This window comes from Lissotriton vulgaris, chromosome 3_1 (assembly GCF_964263255.1).
Source record: "Lissotriton vulgaris chromosome 3_1, aLisVul1.2, whole genome shotgun sequence".
In the NCBI taxonomy this organism is placed as follows: Eukaryota; Metazoa; Chordata; class Amphibia; order Caudata; family Salamandridae; genus Lissotriton; species Lissotriton vulgaris.
Window position 1 is genome coordinate 216,538,769 of NC_141689.1, and position 15,468 is coordinate 216,554,236.

Sequence of the window (15,468 nt, forward strand, 5' to 3'; positions counted from 1 at the left end):
GGGGAATAAGTTGTATGTGAGTAGCTGTATGGGCGAGCGAGTAATTGGCTGTTAGAGTGGCTGTATTGGTGAGTGAGTGGTTGTGTACGTGGCTGTATAGGTGGGTGAGTTGCTCTGTGGGTGGCTCTATGAATGGCTCTATGTGTGGGTGTGTGAGTGGCTGAATCAGTGACTGAGTGGCTGTGTGAGTGGCTATATGGGTGGGTAAGTGAGTGGCTATGTGGCTGAGTCAATGGGTGTTTGACTGTATGTTTTGTTTTTGGCTGTTTGTGTGGATGTTCGCAGGTCTCAAAAGAGCCTTAGGAGGGGAACTCCCACTCCTTTTCATCTGTATGCCCACATGCCCCTGGGAAGTGGGCCACCCGAAGTTATATTATTTATAAACAAGTGCGGGAGACTGAGTGCCAAGATGGCTGCCAGCGTTTCCTGGTGAAGTGTTGGCAGCCAATCAGATCTGTGAACACAATTGGGAGGATTATATTGTATAGTTGATATGTGCATTGATAGCTAGCGACTGATTGAATTAATCTGTGTAACACTCCACTGAGAGTACGTAGTTATTAATATGATCAGTTCTCTAGTAAAATTGTTGACGTTTTGACCCTGTTATAAACAATTTGTCAGGATCATCATCAGGACAAAAAAGGTAATGGTAGCCACCATTATGGAAATGAATCCGTGGTGAGGTGAGTGAAACAGGAAAATTTATTAAATGTCACCCAATGCGATTTTTATTGATCATGCTGGCTTTAGAATTCCAGCAATCGTGCTGAACCAGCTATGGACAGCAACACTGTTCGAGAGACCTTTTTAGGTCTCGCCTGCCAATGCGCTTGCGCATTGCTGGCGAGAGATATAGAGGGCAAACCAAGGTCTGAAACCATGCGGATTTCGGACAGTTCGTGTGGTGCACTGGGGCGGAACGCACGTCCACATCAAAGCCATCAGCCTCCCTCCCACAGGCATTTGAAGCTTCCCCCAGCGTGCGCTTGGCCTCAGGCATTTCTCCTCCCCCCTAATTATTCACCCCTGCTGTTACTGCCCACGGCCGGCGGTACTTTCACTTTCACGGCCGCCAGGCCGTGTCTCTCATTTTCCTTATTTAAAGTCAACACAAGCCACTGTTCAGAACAGTTTCTCTTTCATGCACCCAGAGACATATCGATGCTCAAAGAGACATATCCTGTGCAACACGTGCTGTTTCCAGTTTTCTTTTTTGTGTAAGTACATCTTAACTCATTAAATATACCTAGTGTGCCAGTGCGTCATTTGTATTCTATTTACTATTAACACAATGATTTTGTTTTTACTATTTAGACACAGAATACAGTTCTTTTCAGAACACTTTGTCTAACATTGCATGCTCCACGCCAGTGGAAATAAAGCACGAAATATCCAGACAGTTTAATAGTTGCAGCTTCTTTCACCTGGATCTGTTTGCAAATAAAAGCACGTTGGGCCACTGCGGTCGGGCTGGCGCTTGAACACGCATCGTTCAGTTCAATAGCTGCAGCTTTTTTCACCCGGATTTCTATGCATATAAAACCACGTAGGGCCACTGTGGCCCTTCCTCTGTCTGACAAACACTTCTATGCCTCAGGCCCGTGGGACGCCTATTCCTGCACCCCTGCAGCCAATGAGACCCCCACCAGGGCCACTCACGACAGGCATCTCAGATGTCAGGGTTACGGTACTTCACCTTCCTCTTTCTCCCTCTTGCCCCACATTGCCCCCCTCTCCTTGTCTCGCTGCTATGCGCATCTCTAACAATCTGACCCCACTCTGTACTCCTCTCTTTCTTGCCATGTTGCTTGTCACTCTCTCCCTATATATTATTACAATTCTTACACTGCGGTCGGGCTGGCGCTTCAACACGCATCGTTTTTACGGTTATTAATTTAAACGTGATTTAATGCTTCTCACTCTCTCCCTCGCTAGACTATTAAAGTTTTAGAAGAGTGATTGCCTGTCAGCCAGTTTTTACTCGTATCTTTTTATTGCCGTGTGTACAACATGTTTATTTTCATTTTGGACAATTAGTGGATCGAAGGCAAAGCTGCAAACACGGGCTGATATTTGCTTCTACGGGGTAAAATATGGTTTCATAAAAAGGACGTTGCCTGTTTTCTTAGCATTTTTGCTGTGGAGGGAGGGTTTCCGGTTGCGCGGGAGATTTTAAAATATTCACTCTTTCTCGATGCATAATAACATCTCATCAGCGTGCAAGGGTCAGCTCGGTTTTCTGGAACTGTGGGAGGATCTGAAAGGCAACAAGTGTATTTTTATGTAAAAACCTGACGGGCGGGTCTCGCGTTTGTGTGCACCAAATAGAACACCATGCTATGTACAATAGCGTAGCAAGGGTGCCCGTGAGTCCTGGTGCAGGCAAGGTGAATGGCCCCATTCAATGCTGTAAATCTAGTAGAGTACAGCATTGTCGCTGTCCAGTCGCCCCTTTACGGCTCTATACGCCCGTTGCTACTGCACCTGTTGCACTAATAGGCTGTAGTCGCGGTGTATAGGGCGTTGAGTAAATTGTCCTGGTGCAGGCAGTGAGCCCGTCCACTGTTGAAGCTGCAGAGTACATCATTGGACCGTTACCTATGTTGGGGGCCTTGGTGCCACTACGACTGTTGCACAATTGTCCCCACAACAACCCCCTTGACGCTATGCTTGGCAGACGTTCCCATGCAAACCCCTTCGTTTCCATTTTCCCTTTCGCTACATATCTAGACTTATATTTTTTTTACTAAGGTTTCCTTTTCCAACTATTGCAGTCTTTCGTTCTGTCCATTTGTTTAAATTGGCCATAATAAAGACTACCACTACGCAATTTTAACAGGAATATCTTCAATAAAGGTATTTGCTCGCACATGCGTTTTTTTTTCTTTCATGTTGGTGAAATAAAGCAAAAGTTTGTGAAGCTTTTACAGTTTTTAGCGCGTACGTTTTTTTATTTTTAAATGGATACAGTTATTCCGGTCCTTGCTTTGTACCGGTGTCACACTGTTGGAAGTAAAAAAGGTGAAACAACCATAACAAAGCGCTTTATATTTTGAGTTGAAAGAACGTTAAGAAAGCGCTATATGTGTTGAGTTGAATAAACGTTTCAAACATGGATTACGTTAATATTTATAACATAGCATTTCAACCTCAGAAATATAACACCAAACATTTAAATTTGCATTATTGTTACTGCTAACCCCCCACATCAACAGCATACCTTATCTTAAACATAGGTCGTGTTATCGCCCCCTCCTGTCTTCCTCCCCCTGTTGCCTCCTCCTTTAGGTATTTAGCATTGCTTTTACTGCTAACACCCCACACCCACCACCTTAAACTACAGGCAAAGTCTTAAACACACGTCGCGATTCCTGCAGAGCGATTCCAAGTGGCGCCACCTACATTCACATATTAAAGTGGAGGAAAGGATGCAAGAATTCACTGGATCAACTGTCACTGCCTTCCCCTTGCCTGCAGCCACATGTACCAACCACTCAGTGACTGCCACGTGCAGGATTTTTTAACCCAAAAAATGTACGAGGGAGGTGTGCAGTGCGGCTAGCCCCTTAACTTCACTATGTGTGTGGCCTAACTTTGTGTTCCTGCTAGCGCTCACAAGTTATTCAGGGGCTTTATTTGTACCGGTGCCACACCGTTTAAAACTAATGCAGACTCCAAATTTTAAATGAATACCTTCAATAAATGTATTGCTATGACAATATCGTTTACATGAACACCTTCAATACATTTCTTTATTTGTAGAGAGAAAACTCGAACATGAACGTACATGTGTGAAATATTTTAATACTCACTGAACCACATGTCTGTGGGCAGCTGCTTGCAGTATTGGGGGCATTTTTGTGCCTTTCTGCCCTCTGTTAGACTCGTTTGTTGTGCCTTTCTGCCCCCTGTTAGACTCGTTTTTTTGTGCCCATCTGCCCTCTGGTAAACTCGTTTTACCCTTGTTTTTCTGTCCTTCTGCCCTCTGTTAGACTCGTTTTTTGTGCCTTTCTGCACCCTGCATCACCACATCATCACTCAGCGCTACCCCAGCATCATTCAGCACCACCACAGCACCACTTAGAACCACCACATTATCACTCAGCACCACCACAGCACCACCACAGCATCACTCAGCACCACCACAGCATCACTCAGCACCACCACAGCATCACTCAGCACCACCACAGCATCACTCAGCACCACCACAGCACCACCACCAAAGCACCACTCAGCATCACCACAGCACCACTCAGCATCACCACAGCACCACCCAGTGCCACCCCAGCATCACTCAGCGCCACCCCAGCATCACTCAGCGCCACCCCAGCATCACTCAGCACCACCACATTACCACTCAGCACCACCACAGCATCACTCAGCACCACCACATTATCACGCAGCACCACCACATTATCACTCAGCACCACTCATCACCACCACATAACCACTCAGCACCACCACAGCACCACTCAGCACCACCACATTATCACTCAGCACCACCACATTATCACTCAGCACCACCACAGCACCACTCAGCACCACCACAGCACCACTCAGCACCACCACAGCACCACTCAGCGAAACCCCAGGTTATAGGTGTCACATTTGCGAAAGGTATAACTATTGGCATTGTAAATGACAAAGCTATTAATTTAGCTATTTTCAAAACCAACACATAAATACAATAATTGTCATTTGCAAGACCAATAGCTCAAGCTTTCCTAATGTGAGACCTATTGCATTGCAAATGCTTGTTTTACTTGGCAGCTGCTTGAGCTTCTTGCACATTAAAAGTCTTGACATGGAAACCTGTTTTCCTTTTGCCACAGGCACACTGGTGAGATTGGGGCCTTCTGGGCCTTTCATAGTCTTTTAAAAGGACAGGTTAGTTTTCAGTGGGACCCATTGTTTCTGCTGTAGCTAGTAATAGAATTGAGCATGTCTCTATCTATGTGTCTTTGTTTTTGCAGCCTCCTCATGCAACCAAAGATGAGAAAAAACTTTATAAGCTGGACTCCAGACATGCTTCAAACCATTCCACACCAAACTCATTCTCGTAGGGCAGATGATAAACATTTGTTAGGGGTTTTAACGTCCTCCAATGAGTTAAGCAGTTGGAAATTAAACAGTTTAGAGATTTGTATCTTTAGATAGTAAGAAGTGCTATAATTTGCTTTTCGTAGAAGTGGAATGGTTACTGCTTCATCCCTTGTGTTTCACTTCAGGTAATCTGTAATACACCATGTGATCCCCTGTTCACTCTTTAATACTGCATTACTGCCTTGCCGCATATGTATGAGACCAATCCCTCTTTGAGAGTGGTAATTCACTCTTTTCTGGTGTTGAGATCTTTGTTCAAATTCTCAACCGTCCTCCTTATGTAAGCTCTGGGAATGGTTTATTCAAGGAACCATGGGAGCGGGTATCAAATGGAATATGCTACTTTCTATAATGTTCTTTCTAATGGATACATTAGCTGCCGCAAATTTCTTATGATAGTCCCATCTCCCCTCTTCAGGACATGCTTCAAAATATTCTAGTTACTTTTTTGGTTTGGTTCTGTTATTGTGGTGCTGAATATATAATCTATACTTCATTTCTGGCAAAATTGCAAAAAGCCAACCAGGATATTGGACAATACAGCATTGCACCAGTGACGTGTCATTTCTAACCAAGACTTTCACATACAGATTCCTTACCTGAATATCTCCAAGTCTCAGGCTGTCTCCCAAATTTTTCATAGCTCTCCTATGCCAGTAGGGCGCCCTGGATTCATCTAGGTGCTTGAAACGTCACCAGCACAACATCATCTGAGCTGTATAGCTACCAACCTTGTGCATAAATGCTATGTTAATTTGTTTGTCAGTTGGCTTCACTATGAGTGACAGAATTCTGCTCTTTCACAAAGCATATTGGCACACAAAGTAGTTTTGTTCAGTGCCAGGAACTAATGTGGCAATGTGTGGTTTTTTAGACTAAAATTATTTATTTTGCTTTTTGCCAATGCTTATTATAATGGTGGGGGCCCAGCAACCAATGAGGTTTTACAGAAACCAAGCCACACATTCACAAAACCAAAAGGTCGATCACTAATTTCAGACCAATTGACTTTACCAATGCTTGTTTATTTTTGTTTCCCATAATCTTGTTGAAACTGATTACACCGATTTTTCATTAGGAATATTTTCAGGAAATACTAGTATGCATCAACACATTTTATAAATGATGCTGCAAAGAAATGGTACCTAAAATATTACAGTAGTTTAGCAAAATATTTTTTTCCTAGTTGCATTTTTTTGTGAACATTGTATTTTTAGAGCAAAGAATCATTCATCTTGCTTTCAATCTTCTGCAAATATTTGCATCTAATCACAGAGCATAATGGTAGCATTATGCATAGCCTAATACTGCTAAACCTTGAAAACCTGTGTACACATGTTTATACTGAAACCGCTGTCAGTAGTGCAGTCCGAGCTTACATTTCATTGGAACACTCACCTTGATAATAAAGGCCTTGCATTATTGAACCATGAATGCAAGTTTGAACAGCATTAACATATCAACACAAAAATTAACTTAACTGCAGACAATGCCCTTCCCTGATCCGTGATGTGGCATTGTAAACTGGCAGGCAACGTTTTATTGCGGCAGGGGGTTGGGCCCACTTGTCCCAAGGACAAAATACACATGGAAACTTGTTGTCATTAACCCCAAACAATATGTCCTGGGCGTCAGGCTTTAAGAATTCCTCATCCATGTACAGGAACACCTCTAAACAAAGCCGAAGTGGAAGATTGTGCTGCAGTAGAATGGGTTTGAATCTCTTGAGGTGGTTCCTTCTTAGCAAGGGTGTAGCACAATGTTATAAACACAATTATCCTCTTCTGGACTGCCTTGACCTTCTTACTGCCAGCTTAACCAGCAAAGAACTGGTCATCAAACCTGATCTCTCTACAAAGTAAGTAGGGGATCCACAAGAAACATTGATACCGAAGATAAGTAATGGCCCGCGAACAGGCCGGCGATTATTCCACCTTTATTCTACACAGCGGCAGGCAAAAACATCAGGAGTGCACAGCAGGGCTGAGAGGTGTTTGCCTGGCCTATAAATAGTTTTAGAGATGAAAATATGGCACGCCCAAGATTCTGGTAATATTTTTGCTAATGATCCAGTCCGCCCAGTTGACAGGAACCCGAGTAGGGCTTCTCGTTTAATAAAAGGACGCAACACGCTCTGCGAATCCTTGTACAGGTATTACCTTCCCACGTCATATTTTTGTAAGTAACTGCACAAAACAGGGGTTGAAAGCCTCGCCTTCCCGTATTTAGGTTTCGTCTGGCCTACAGAGTGATTTTATTAGCTTAATGTTTTCCATACAGAGTTGGGGGGCGGGGGGGCAGAGGGGCGGCAGAAAAACTGACTTACCTCAAAGTAGTGACTACTACAGACACAGCGGGGTTGAGGCTAGGCGGCGCTAGCCTACACAATTATGTGGTTCTTACAGACAGCTTCTTCGTAGATGTGATGAACTAAAAATACTCCTTCTGCACTCCTAAAGTGAGCACCCTCTCACTATTCCTTTTCTCGGAATATAAGCATATTGCTACATAGACTAAACGTATTATGACCCTGCAGGTATGATACGAGAAATAAAATCCCCCCCCCCACCCTGGAGGCGCGCGGAGACGCGGTACAGGAGGAGACAATTCTGCGCACTGCGCGCACAAGCACCTCCTTACTACGTCGTTGGTGTTAGGTTGCACTTGCACAATACTGTCAATACATCAATGCACGGTCAATCAGGCTTGCTGGCGCTACGGCGCTACTGCTATTCTATAGGACCGAACTGCCTCGTAGGTCGTAACTTGGAAGTCTGTCCCTAAACTAAGTGAGTGACGTGACGTTGTGTTGTGGCTGGGCCCTGGGGGGCCGATTTTCAGTCCGACCGTCACAGGCTGTGACGGTCGGACTGAAAATCGGCCCCCAGCCACAAAACCGGCCCCCTTTTTGAAAACCGGCCCAGACCCCCTCCAGCCGACCGGGGGATTGCCCGGTGCCCGGCATTGCCAGTCCGGGCCTGATTGTCTCTTCCTTTCAAAAAAGTCCAGATCCAATGTGGTACCTGGGTTTTACTTAAGAAATCTGTAAGAGCTGCTGTATCCATCCTTGTAGAACTTAATTGCTTGTTTATATGCAAAAACATGGGGTTATCACATTATTGTACTTTATATTTGTGTTTTTATTGTATATTGTATTTTGAGTGTTTTAATAAAAGCAAATGCCATTGCTGCTGTACAAATGTTTATAGATATTGATATAAGTATGGTGTGCTTCTCACTACCGGGCTTAACTTCAATATATTTGTTGCAACTGTGTTATCTGTGCTGTGCAGTAGCCTGACTCAGCCCCCCACCACCTACCTGACATGTACATCTACTCTACCTGCAGAGTCAACGAGGCCAACCTTCCATCGCAGACCAAATACTGAGTGACCTGCTATGTGGAGAACACCAGCACTTTCACCTGTGGTGGTGCTTGGTTGTAAAAGCTAATGCTTGGGCTGGGGACAATCATGAGAGGAAGCTTCGTGAAGGTCTCCTTATGAGTTAAAAGCGTTAAACAAAGATTCCAGCTGTTCACGTTTTGTGCCCTTAAATCCTTTACTCTTGGTTCAGATGAAGTGTAAATAATTTATGAGCATTGTTAAGGATTTGCAAATAAGAATCAGTAAGCCAAAAGTAACATGGCACTAATTAAGCTAATTAGTCTGAATTTATGAAGAAGAAAATGTAGCTGTTTGACCAGACAACATAGTGGACATATCAGGGTCTCAGTAAGCGCTATCATTCTTCTTCCAAATATACACCAGGCAGGAATTTGTTGTGTTGTGTTTGACCGTATGCTAAGGTATATACTCATTTTGTACATGGGAGCGTTTTTCACGTTTAATCATCCGTTTTATTCTTCCTACAGGTATTCCAACCTAATATTGAATTTGTTTTCCCTCATGGTGGATGCTAATATCCCAGATATTGCTCTGGAGCCAGATAAAACTGTGAAGAAGGTGATTATGGGGAAGCTTTTTTGGTAACATTGTATTGTGTAAATTGAATAATCATTACGACTATTCAAGCTAATCACAGGATATAATTAAAGTATTGTGATTTTAGTTTGAAAAGTTTAACGTTTATGTCACATGCTCTATATACGTAATTGTGCCATTTGTAATGTTAGCGATGCCATGTACAGTGGGGGGCTACGAGTTCTGTATATGACAGTTGGTGCCTCTTATCTCTATGCCAGGAGATGGCCCCGCATACTCTTGTACTATGTCAATAAACTAACGTGTGCCCTCCGATGACTTCCTCTACACTGGTGACTGGTGTTTAAACCAAAGAAACCTGGTTCATGGCAAAGGAGATCCCTCCCCCCCCCCTCCCCGCCCTTATTTAAAACGGCAGGAAAGGAACAATTGAAACAATAAACACTTTTTATTATCATTTTATTTTTCCTTTTCTGCCGAGTCTTGGAGGCGGGCCAATGGGGGAGGGCGGTAAAAGACACAGGGGGAGTGGTAGCGCATGACGGTTTGGCCAGCAGTCTCAGTCTGGCCAAACCTTCAAATGCACTGAAGCTCTCGCCAACGCTAGCTGTATTGCTGGATTGGAGATGGAGAGCGTGCACAGGCCCCCAGTGGCTCAACAGTATACATCCATAAACTACCCTCCTTCGTCCCCTTTACGCTTGTGCACTAGGACGGGTATAACAAAACAGGGAATTATATGGATGATAAAAGTAAATAAGCTGTTTCCAAAGATTGTGCTCAAGGAGACTATCTATTCCAATACACAGAACATGTAGACAATGTTGTTAAAAGTGGCAATCCCTGATTTGTTTAATTTCAAATTCAAATCTCCTTCTACATCTTTTGAAGGACATGGTTCAAATGTCACATGAAGATAGAACCATACAATGACAACATTTCAATAGTACTGATTAGAAAACTTAATAAGTATGGCATGTTAGGGAAGAAAATGGGATGAAAGACAGGCTCAATATTCATCACCACAAAGTGGAGCGACACTACCATGGCTTCAGTAGCTCACTTCATAGCATCCCTTGGAGACTGGTAAATTATGGCTTCCCATGGTAAGATGATCATGTATTTAGTGAAACAACAAAAAATACAGTAGCATGAGAACAGTTTGGGGACGGACCTCCAGAGGTGGCAAATTATGCAAATAAAAAGATGGACTGGAATGTCATCCTAGAACTTACCAGAGGCTGGGATCAACTCAAGCACTCCACCGGACTTGTCTAGGGCAGATCTGGATTGTTACTAGAAGATCTGGACCAAGCCTGATCTGCATGCGACTGGCGTATGCCCAGGGTGGTTGAAAAACGATGGGCTGTAATGCGAGCCTAGCCGTCGGCAGTGGCTGAGCTTCAGTCAAGCATTCTTTCCATCACTTCGAGGACTTCCAGTGCAGTGTAAACATTACATTGATTCATTAGACTGAGCATGGAACCATGACGTTAAATCACCCCATACTCATAACTCACAAGATACGCCTTTCTAAAAATTACTATGTAAGGAGAGCCCTCAGAAATGTATGTGGTAACCCATGAAGAGAGAACACATAAATACTACTGTGCGCCCTTTCAGGTGCTAAAGGATTCTTCTTCATAGGTGAAAAATTCGCTCTTTTAGAATCTGTTGCAATACATGCTTTATTAACTTCATCCTTTGCAAAATGGAAGCTCCACAATAATGGCCAGCAACTGTTGCTTTCCCTGGTTCAGGAGTGTCAGAGTAGGAAACGGCCTTCCTGGGCCCTCGTATGATAGCATATGTAACCTGTGTCGACATAAGACCTAAAGTCATGTCGTTAAGATAAAAAAAAGTCCTTGATAAATCGAGTTTCCCTATTGGTGGTTAGCGAAGACCAATACATCACTTCAGCTACCCCGCAAGGAACCATAGATAGAACACTAGATGTTAACCAAAATTCACTCTTTTCTTGTTTAAATGCGAAATGGTTTTAATTTAAGTGCAGGTATACTACTCCAGTAGATTTTTCATGTTCTGCAAAAGACAAAGAAAAAATTCAGTGTATTATCCTGATAAACGGTAACGTATTCGCTCGCATTGATGCAGATTTAATGCTCAACTTAGAAATAGTACCAAGTGAGTCGGCTTTCAACGAGTATAGCAACCTCACATTTAAGACCCACATTGTTAAGAGTACACAGGTAGCATGCCACCAGTTCTCACTCTTAAATAAATTAAAAACTTACCTTCTTGATTACGATTGTCAAAAGGCCAGTTTAGCTGTGGGCAATGCCCTGCGCACTGGCATCCCAGGTACCCACCTGGCACCACATGAGAGCTTCCTCCGCAAAGACTCCCTGAGGGAACTGAGATATCAAGACCTCATGCAGCAAACTAAGCGCTAGTGGCTTCGTCTTTGCCAGGGCAGAAGCAGACATGCCAGGAAGAAAAGGCATAAAGACAAGGCGCCTCATGCTAAACATCCTTACACCACCCTGACATCACTTCTCCACTTCAGAAAGGAACTAAAGATTCACCACTTCAAGCTACATCTTTTTCGCAAGACCTGCCTTCTTGTACCCAAGCAGCTGCCACCTTCCGAAGAGCTTGCTGCCTACCCTGTCTCTATGAGACTACTTCTGCCCCAACCCCATCCACCCCACCAATGTAATGGTCAGTGCAGTCTCGGCTGCATACCGCACACGATACTATTTTATGAATTACACCTCATGTTTGTTTTGCTCCTGCTACAGTTTTAACAAGCCTTTTCAATGCAATCGTTCTCACATTTGCGAGAGTTTAAGCAATTGGCTTTGTTTAATTTAATTGCGTGTTTAATTTAATTTAATTTAATTTATTTATTTATTGTAAATGACAATGCCTTTTTTATATGTGATTTCAAAAGCAACAAATATGTAAAAGGCATTGTCATTTCTAATGCTGGTACCTCAAACTCTCGCAATTGCAAGTCCACTTTAATGGTGGCCGCGCACCTTTCTTTAGACGCTGCTCCCGTATTCAAGTTACAACAAGCAGCGTCTTTAGAAAGGGACGCAACCAGCATTACAGAAACTTGCTTTCTTTATTTTTTTTAAGTGAATGCTCCAAATTCAGTCAAAAAAGTATGTAAAGAAAGTTCTTTCCTGTAGCGTGGCTGCTAAAGTGCAAGCGGACTGCGCTGCAAAATAAATAAATAAAGAAGCGCAGCCGCTAAAGTGAAAGCAGACCGCACTGCAAATTAATTAAATGAAGAAGCGCGGCCGCTAAAGTGAAAACGGACTGCGCTGCAAAATAAAATAAAAAACACATACATTAATAATAACAATGTAAAAGCTGGTGGTGAGGTCGTGGGTGGAATAGGGGGAAGACCATTAAAGAAAATAGTGCTCACCGATTAGATAAAGCGGGGCAAATTAGACCACAAGAAAAAAGTGCAGTTGTTATGGGAAGTTAGAAGTGCAGACATGGAGGGGCTAGTAAGCCTATTCATGAATAAAAAGCAGCGATTTTGAAAGGACTGTAACAGGAGCGAATTGAAAAGAAAGGCGAGCCGTTATTCTATTCCTCAATACAGCATGCCTTGCAGAGCAGCGCATCCGCTGCCCAGGCTTGACCTAAAAAGTGAGTGAAAGCCTGCTGATCCTGCTAGGATCAGGCACCTTGGCTGCTAGGCGTTTTCCCCTCCGGTGCTGACTTTTGATTATTTCCATTCTTTCATGACGAGCTCAGCTCGTCATCAGCACAGCTCAACTGTGCATCATGACGAGCTCAGCTCGTCATGAGCATCGAAAGGGTTAAATACCTTGCATGCCTTTAAGTCTCTCCAGTGAAAGACAAGAGAAAGCTTTTATTGTATTGGAATATTCCTCACTACTGTGTGTGCACTTTTCTGCACGTGTCTCACATCGTGAAAATGATTTAGATTTTCTTTAAGTGGACTCTGAACCTGTGGCCTTTTCTTAAGGGCAGAATGGTGCCTAATAGCCTGCAGAAATCAATAACTGTAAATATGGCTGCCATCCCTGCAAATCTAGAGAGGCCTGTTAGTTGATTGTTTATTTCAACTAGCTCCTAAATATCTGTGGTTAATAACCTTCAATGTCTTGGCGCGTTTGTTACAGCATAATCACAAACCCTGCAACCACACATCTTAATGGATCATGTGAAGGGTTATATCTACAGTGCGCGTACAGACGCGCTCCTGTAAGCTCGTACCTCATAGATCTCAATTGTACACATACACAAGGGACAAGCTATTTTCCATCTCTTGGACTTGGTGACACATTTCTTTGGAGCCATTTAATAGGGTAATGTGGGACCCTTGTTGTAAGGGAATTAAATAGATATTTTCGAGTTCTCTATAGATTTTTCTCAACTTTAAACAAAAAATCTATATATTTCAAGAAACTCAAATTAGCTAAAGATCCATACTGGACTGACTCATAAAATTAAATTACGTTTGGTGTCTAGAAGAAGTCAATAGCCATTTCAGCCATGATTTTCCTTTTATAGAAAGCTGCAGGATGTAGTCAGGATTGTACAGTGTTCTCTCCTAGCTCTATTTACTACATGAAAACGGTACAATTGTGATGCTTAGAGTAATACTTTTAGCCAATGCTAGGGTGGTATAAAATCTGGCTTATGAGAAAAATGAATAAATTAGACCTGTTAATGTGCATTTAAAGAAGTTTACGGTGGCAAGCACTGCGATTTGCAAAATCACTGAGTTTGCACTAGCAAAATGACATTACTTAATGAACCAAACCCTTTTTGCAATTCGGAAAAGCCTATCCAAATCGCTAAAGGGATTTTGAAGCTCATTCCAAATTTCAAGTAGATGGAGGCGTGGAAATGGTGTCTCCTCCTAACTGTGATTCACAATGAGTTGTATCAATTGTTTGTGGTCGCACTTGCGGTTGTAAACCATTTGAAAGTTACTGGCACCTCAAATAAGATGGTGATTCGTTTGCAAAGGGGTAGCTGTCCATGTTGGACAGCTTCCCCATTAGGAATTGGTGTGCCAGACAGCCTTCCCCTGATGTCTTCCCAAACGGGAAACTTTTTATTTTTGAGCAGCCTGGTTCTCTTGCAGACCACCTTCCTGTGTTCTCAATTTCCACAGATTGCCGTAATAAGCAACCTTCCTAATTCACGTTAGTTATGCAGGTCATTCTTCATACCCTGGCGAATTGAGACTGTGAGACTGGAGGATGATAGACACTAAACTTTCTAGGTGAATTGCTTTAGCTTCTCTGGATCCTGTGATGACTAAGGACAGGCTGCGGTGTTGGGGAGCAGGCCTCTGTTCTTTGAATATACCATGCAGTGGTCTACAATGGAGGTGTAAATATCCTCAAATTTGAGGGAGCTGCCGGCAATCTGAAACACTGCCAACAGGCTTGGAACCTCCAAAAGAGTTGCAGCTCTATTAGTAAAGACAAAAAAGTGATCTTGTGTTATGTCAGCCAATAGCTTGATTCTTGACGATGGTCATTCGTTGGACAAAAATGAGTGTTTTACCTGGATATGTAAAATTGTATGGAAGTAGAATATTTTGTCGTACAGAAGGCCTCACTTCTCCTGGGCTGGTTGAATCAGATTTGCCGGTTTGCTTCCTTTTAAACATATAGACACACACCTTCTGACGTGAAGTTACTGTGCGGGGAGGGCCCTGGATCTGAGGTGAACTGGTTCATGCCTCCCCAGTGGCAAGACTCTGGTTACTGCGGTTTACAACAGTGGCCTTCTATTACAGTAGACCGCACGTTGAGTTTGTTGCCGCTAACCTGACAGAGATCTTGAGGATGCTTCATGAAATAAGCTTCTGTATCACATGTGGGAGGACAGCCAGTGCAGGTTTGTTCATCTGGTAGATCCGCCGCAAGATTGTGTCTAAAAACTGTTACTTTCACCCTAATCTTAGCTAACAGTGCGAGTTCTAAAACCTCATAACTTCCCTCATGAGTGTGTGAAAGCTCAGGTCATCTTGAATGGCACAGTCCTATTTCTTGAATTTAGAAGCACAGTCATCACTTGCACAGCCTGCTGCATGGAAGCTGGAGCTCAAGTGAAATGGCTGCCATTTAACGTATATTGCTATTATTGCAACCAGCCACTTCACAACAGGATAGGGGTCATTTTGGGGCCATGTGTCTGTTTGGACTTGAACATTTCCTGCAGGGTGTTTTATTGTAAACAAACTTTAAATGTCAGGATTCTAACAAAGGCCATAGTTTGTGATTTCTGGAAATGTATTTTGTTATGGGCGATGCTTTGTGCTCCTTCGTGGCTTCCTGTACTTTATCTGAGGGTGGTGGGGGTGGAATTAGCAGCCCTGCGGTATATTTTGTCCTCTGCAATATCGCTTGTCATGTAGTCAAGGAGAGCTGTAACTTGGCAGAGTTCACAT

General features: G+C 43.2%; 1 protein-coding gene across 2 annotated transcripts in view; it reads left to right on the top strand.

The window, feature by feature from the left end:
- PIK3C3 (phosphatidylinositol 3-kinase catalytic subunit type 3) overlaps positions 1 to 15,468 on the top strand; it is a 682,135-nt gene that overhangs the window by 554,159 nt on the left and 112,508 nt on the right. For both annotated transcript variants that reach the window (XM_086960327.1, XM_086960326.1), the window contains one exon: positions 8,981 to 9,071. In XM_086960327.1, coding sequence (XP_086816453.1) covers positions 8,981 to 9,071 — 91 coding nt within the window. The remainder of the gene's footprint in view (positions 1 to 8,980; positions 9,072 to 15,468) is intronic.